The following is a 7,090-nucleotide window of genomic DNA, read 5'->3' as shown; positions in this document are numbered from 1 at the left end:
TATAAGTCGCTCTGGATAAAAGCGTCTGCTAAATGATTAAATGTAAATGTGATCCGAAATGCCAGTCCGCAAGCGCAGCATCCACTCCCCAGAGCCGGAGCGCCAGCACAAAGAGAAGATGGACAGCAGAGAGGTGCAGCCAGTAGCGGTCTGTCAGACTCAGTTTGGACCTGGGGACAATCAGATAAAAACTCCATGTGTCATCTTTGTTTGGGGTAGTTGTGGCGTCCCCTCACATTAATCAGGACAACCGTTTTCTTATTTGGAGCCCATGCGGGGCCCGTGCCACAGAGGTCACCGTATCTGACGGCCATCAGAATGTGTGACCCTGGCCGTCAGAATGTGTGACCCCAGCGTAACTGCTTCTCAAAGGAGTTGAAACTTCAAACGATGGTTTGGTGTAGTTATTTCATCCCTTCACACTAATCTGGAGCCATGTTTTCTGATTTGGAGTCATCACAGAGTCAATACCACAGAGGTCACCATTTCTGATGGCCGTCAGAATGTGTGACCCAAAAAAATAAAATGTTTAAAAGAATGTGTGTTCCCACCCTAACTGCTTCCCAAATTTATTACAACTTTGAACGATGGTTTGGGGTAGTTATTTTATCCCTTCACACTAATCTGGAGCCATGTTTTCTGATTTGGAGTCATCACAGAGCCAATACAACAGAGGTCACCATTTCTGACGGCCGTCAGAATGTGTGACCCAAAAATAAAATAAAAAATGTTTAAAAGAATGTGTGTTCCCACCCTAACTGCTTCTCAAAGGTATTACAACATTGAACAATGGTTTGGGGTAGTTATTTTATCCCTTCACACTAATCTGGAGCCATGTTTTCTGATTTGGAGTCATCACAGAGCCAATACAACGGAGGTCACCATTTCTGACTGCCGTCAGAATGTGTGACCCCCACAAAAAAAAAATATGTTTAAAAGAATGTGTGTTCCCACCCTAACTGCTTCCCAAAGGTATTACAACTTTGAACAATGGTTTGGGGTGGTTATTTTATCCCTTCACACTAATCTGGAGCCATGTTTTCTGATTTGGAGTCATCACAGAGTCAATACCACAGAGGTCACCATTTCTGACGGCCGTCAGAATGTGTGACCCAAAAAAATAAAATGTTTAAAAGAATGTGTGTTCCCACCCTAACTGCTTCCCAAATTTATTACAACTTTGAACGATGGTTTGGGGTAGTTATTTTATCCCTTCACACTAATCTGGAGCCATGTTTTCTGATTTGGAGTCATCACAGAGCCAATACAACAGAGGTCACCATTTCTGACGGCCGTCAGAATGTGTGACCCAAAAATAAAATAAAAAATGTTTAAAATAATGTGTGTTCCCACCCTAACTGCTTCTCAAAGGTATTACAACTTTGAACAATGGTTTGGGGTAGTTATTTTATCCCTTCACACTAATCTGGAGCCATGTTTTCTGATTTGGAGTCATCACAGAGCCAATACAACGGAGGTCACCATTTCTGACTGCCGTCAGAATTTGTGACCCCCACAAAAAAAAAATATGTTTAAAAGAATGTGTGTTCCCACCCTAACTGCTTCCCAAAGGTATTACAACTTTGAACAATGGTTTGGGGTGGTTATTTTATCCCTTCACACTAATCTGGAGCCATGTTTTCTGATTTGGAGTCATCACAGAGTCAATACCACAGATGTCACCATTTCTGACGGCCGTCAGAATGTGTGACCCAAAAAAATAAAATGTTTAAAAGAATGTGTGTTCCCACCCTAACTGCATCCCAAATGTATTACAACTTTGAACGATGGTTTGGGGTAGTTATTTTATCCCTTCACACTAATCTGGAGCCATGTTTTCTGATTTGGAGTCATCACAGAGCCAATACAACAGAGGTCACCATTTCTGACGGCCGTCAGAATGTGTGACCCAAAAATAAAATAAAAAATGTTTAAAAGAATGTGTGTTCCCACCCTAACTGCTTCTCAAAGGTATTACAACTTTGAACAATGGTTTGGGGTAGTTATTTTATCCCTTCACACTAATCTGGAGCCATGTTTTCTGATTTGGAGTCATCACAGAGCCAATACAACGGAGGTCACCATTTCTGACTGCCGTCAGAATGTGTGACCCTGGCCGTCAGAATGTGTGACCCCAGCGTAACTGCTTCTCAAAGGAGTTGAAACTTCAAACAATGGTTTGGTGTAGTTATTTCATCCCTTTACACTAATCTGGAGCCATGTTTTCTGATTTGGAGTCATCACAGAGCCAATACCACAGAGGTCACCATTTCTGACGGCCGTCTGAATGTGTGACCCAACAAATAAATTAAAAAAAGTTAAAAAAAATGTGTGTTCCCACCCTAACTGTTTCCCAAAGGTATTACAACTTTGAACAATGGTTTGGTGTAGTTATTTTATCCCTTCACACTAATCTGGAGCCATGTTTTCTGATTTGGAGTCATCACAGAGCCAATACCACAGAGGTCACCATTTCTGACGGCCGTCAGAATGTGTGAACACAAAAAAATGTATAATGTTTGACCCCACCGTAACCGTCATCTTATTTGGAGCCCTCGTAACCGTTTTCTTATTTGGAGCCCTCGTGGGGCCCGTGACACAGAGGTTACAGTATCTGAATGCCGTCAGAATGTGTGCACTGGTTGTCAGAATGTGTGACCCGGCTCTAACTGCTCCTTAAAGGAGTTAAACTTCCAACGATTGTGTGAGGGTAGTTGTGGCACCCCCTCACACTAATCTGGACACCCGTTATCGTATTTGTAGTCCTTGCGGGTTCCGCGCCACAGAGGTCACCGTATCTGACAAGCAGCAGCAATCAGAATATATGAACCCTCTGTAACTTCTTGAGAAAGGAATTAACAAGATTCCCTTTGGTAAGGCTCATACCAAATCCTAATACTCCCCCTTACCCCTTCCCCTTAGTTTTGCGCGTTCCCGTGAGAGCTAGTGGTGTCCCAATACTCTTTTTGAGCTAGGGGTAGGGATAAGACGAAGGGGTATATACCCCTTGAACTAAAATAAGATCGGGAGCCTACTCGAATACTTCCTATGACTATGTGATTACTGCGCGACCGGCAATAATGGCAGCCAGATCATCCAGAGAGTTCGATAAATTTAATATTTTCGGTTTAATTAATTGATTAAAAAAATATGACAGTCTTGTTTTGTGGTATACACAGTCCTGTACATTTGTATTTGCAACCATTTTCCTAATTGAAACGTTTATAAAAATCGCTTGTTTGGTACGCTAATTTTACAGTGCTGATTTGCAAAACAGTCCCGCAATTCTCTGACTAGCATGTCTACAGTTTTAAGAAAACTCCATTAGCAGCGAATTTCGTCTGATATCAGATATCTATACGTGCCGTAACTAAGTGGCGTCCCATTTCTTCGGATATGTAGCCCTTAACCCTCAGTTTCGAGGGCCAACGGCTAGGGGTACATTTAGGGCTAGGGGGAAGGGGTAAGGGGGAGTATTTGGATTCAGCCTTTATCTTTGAAAGCTCATCTACTTTAGATAATATAATACGTTAATACATAATGGAAGCACAGTAAACCAAGCTGAAATGCACAGATCCGCTATAAAAACAGTCCAAATCTTTCTTTACTAACGTAAACTTAACTTAACTTAATGATCCATTGCCTTTCAAAGAATAATTTATGTTACTGTGTTCTTGTCTACAGGGCCCCTGAGGTGTGGCCTGTCAGTGGGCATGCATGAGCCACATAAAAGAGCTTGATAGATTATTCATGATAGTCCGATCAAGGATCCAAACGGCAGCTGACCCTCTGTGTTCTCCCAGCGCGTCAGTCGAGTCCCAATCGAATCGAGGCTCAAGAGCTCGAGAATAGAGTGGAAGTCTGTTCCTTGACGAGCTCCTACACACGCTCATACATATTTCAATACGGCACAGCGCTATCTTCATTATTCAAATAGATTTTCCCTCCGTGGCTCTGATGAGAGTGAACATGTGGCGCTGTCCAAACCAGGTGCTTCTAATTTAAGTCGTGTGTGTAGAGACAGAGAGTATTAGCCTATTCCTTTTGTTTCGGTGATCGACAGGACACTGTGTGTCATTATCGTCTCTGCCACTGTCTTGTTCAGCCCACATCCCCATTAAAGATCTAATCAAGGCTTAATTCTGGTGGTCTGCACTCTACTTTCACTGTGTTTCAATAGAATAAAATATTAGGTGTAGGCTCTATGTTACTTGTGTAACATAGGGTCTGTAAACTTAACAGTTTTCACCCACAATAACCCTCTGATAGTAGACTTTAAACCCTGTAGGCCTGTATTTTTCTTTCAGTATAACCTTAAATTAATGTGTAACAAAGTCCCAGCAAACCCTCCTTGATTGTTTGCTACATTGACCAATTTAACATATGCTGTTATGAACAGCGACGTTTCGGTGACAAATCAATAAATAAACAGATACTTAAATCCTTTTGGTTAGGCCTATACTCTTTTCTTTCAGTTAAATAATCCGCCTTACTCTTCTACCAAACATAAAATAATTAAAACAACCCAAAAAACGGCATCAAATATAAGCTTAACTGTCACCACAAGGTTCTTCCCATTGGCACTTATTTGCTTTTCACAACATGTTTCATGTTTTGGCTACCCGCAATGTTTTGGGGCTATCTCGTTGTTATGATCAGTGACCTATGCACTTTTGTAAAGCGCTCTCTTGGAAGTCTGCTAAATGAATAAATGTAATGTAAATGTAAGTCGCTTTAGATAAAAGCGTCTGCTAAATGAATACATGTAAATGTACTGACATGTGGAGACATGGTCGTAACTAGCCCTATTTTGGAGCCCCCCAAAAGTTTCATCAGCCCCCCCAAAAAAATAATTTTATGTTGATGTTTATGTATGAAAAAAGTATTCATATTTTTTTTTCTTCATATTTTCTATCTAAATGTGTTAATTTCTCTTCCTAAAACCCACTAGAGGACACCATTTAAATGGATATTTTCACCAAAAAATTCTGGTGGAACATGCCCCCAGACCCCCCTAGTTTTGCTGGGTCACAGGAAAAATAATAAGTTTTATCTAGGCCTTGGCCCCCCCCAAAAGTGGGAACCTAGATTCGCCCCTGTACAGAGCAGTTTCCGTTTGTTGAGGCTTTACGGTGCTTGTGTTACAGTCTCTGACATTGTAATCCTTAGGCATATCAATAATTCACGGCCCCAAACTTTCAGGCTTCCAGTTGGTCCTTTTGAAAGTGCATGCCAAACAACGAGTCCACAGGTGCGATCTGGTTTTCACAGCGCAATTTATATTAAGATGTCTAAAAGAAGATGGGTGGAATTCAAGATCTGTCAGACTATAAGCTGCACGGCTCCTGTCAGTCGAAGACACAGGCCTCATTCACCTGCAACCGGTATGAATTTTATATTATATATTTTTCTACATAGGGAACAAACGGCCCTCCATTCACTAAAATGGTTTGATGTGTCCTAATCCAAAGGTATATAGGCCTTTTTCGAAAATAATCAGTGTGGTGCCTATCACATCCTCAAAGTTAGGCTACAGGTCACGAGTTACTAATCAAGATAGGTTTAGCATGCTTTATATATGTTTAGATGTTTTTGATCATTTACGTATGTTTATCCACAAATTATGCCTTACATGGTCAATGTAGTAAAATTCCTTGTTTTGTCAATTGATAATTTTGACCTCAGGATCTTTAGAAAGGGGCGTTGCTACACCTACGCTGCGTCATCATGATCCGTCTCGTGTTTACGTGGAGAACATGGCGGCGACTGAGATGTGGCTATAAGCAAGTGGGCAGCTGCTAATGCCAGGCTCTGGAACTGAATTGAAACTTAAACTTTGAGAATTTAATGTCAGTTCAAAGACGAGTTATTCGCAAAAGTTGGGCGAATTCGCTGACACTTGCACACGCATGAAGCCGTTTCCCGTTTCTCTCAGCCACAGGGACAACTGTAATGGAAGACGAGGAGAGGCTAAAGAAGCTCGAGGCCGGCAAAGCAAAGGTATGGAAGCTCCTAGCTAGCTGATCTTTGGTTTCAGGCAAAACTTTAGCTATCGTTGTGTGCTAGTGGAATTACTTGAGTTAATATTAAGCGTTTAGAACAAGAAATGGGCAACATTCGTTTTATTTGGCAGCTGTTACAGAGTTCCCCTCCCTCCACACCCCACTCAGCTGTCAGTCCTAGAAAACATGCGCCCTGAATCTGACAGCCCGGGGGTTTGGGGGGTCTGGGTTAGCTAGCTAGCTTGCTTGCTAGGATAGCCTCTCTCCTTTGTCATTCCGCATTGCTTTGCTGACTCAGTGATGCTTTTACCATTACAATAGCTACACGGCTTACAAGCTAGTACCTACTTTCAGTTAAACCTAGCTAAGCGGGTGATTGACTATGTTGACAGTCTCGTATGACAGGATTGTTAAGGCATTACCCGCTTTGGCGAATTGTTTTTTCCCACATGTCAGTGGATGTATGTAAGGTGGCTGTCTGAACTACATACCAACCATTGGCAATAAATTGGGTCATAAAACATCCCCCCACTTTAGTGTCAGAAATGTACCAGCCTTCCAGCTTGCATACAAAGAGGGCTCTTTACTTTATTAATAAGGCAAGCTTATCTGCATGCACACCTTCAGCCACAAGGTCAAAACACCCATTATTGTCATAACGTAAACTGTCTCAGCAAGACCGAACCTTAATGTTCTTAACAGAGTCGATACCAAAGATTGTTTATAAATTACAGAGCCACTTCCCTGCCACAGTCTATAAATACTGCTGGTGGGGCTCAGAGGGAACGGAGGTTGATTAGACTCCATCTCTCTACAGGTCCTTCAGAATGTCATGATGACAGACTCGGTACAGTAATTTACCCCGCATACGTGGTCCTTCTCAGATACTTGTGTCCCAACAAAGCTTGAACGCATGACACTGCATATCATCATGTTGCTAGAGATTTAATTTGTGCCAGTAATCAATGTATAATACCATCCAAGACCAGGTCTCCTAAACCTCTGTCTTCCAGTGTCTGATGAGCCAGTTAGGTAGCTGAAAAGTAAAGTCTGTCTGAGACTCCCAAAAAATCAATAGATCAAGTACT

At 41.9% G+C, this 7,090-nt stretch overlaps 1 protein-coding gene across 8 annotated transcripts in view; it reads left to right on the top strand.

Annotated features, from left to right (window-relative positions):
* Positions 1-5,740: 5,740 nt before the first annotated feature.
* akap9 (A kinase (PRKA) anchor protein 9) overlaps positions 5,741-7,090 on the top strand; it is a 59,297-nt gene continuing 57,947 nt past the window's right edge. For all 8 annotated transcript variants that reach the window (XM_047019386.1, XM_047019382.1, XM_047019381.1 and 5 more), the window contains exon 1: positions 5,741-6,000. In XM_047019386.1, coding sequence (XP_046875342.1) covers positions 5,953-6,000 — 48 coding nt within the window. In that variant the 5' untranslated portion in view covers positions 5,741-5,952. The remainder of the gene's footprint in view (positions 6,001-7,090) is intronic.

The sequence above is a fragment of the Hypomesus transpacificus genome, chromosome 4 (genome assembly GCF_021917145.1).
Source record: "Hypomesus transpacificus isolate Combined female chromosome 4, fHypTra1, whole genome shotgun sequence".
Classification (NCBI taxonomy): domain Eukaryota; kingdom Metazoa; phylum Chordata; class Actinopteri; order Osmeriformes; family Osmeridae; genus Hypomesus; species Hypomesus transpacificus.
The sequence above is the reverse complement of the archived record's forward strand: the minus strand, read 5'-3'. Positions and strand labels throughout refer to the sequence as shown.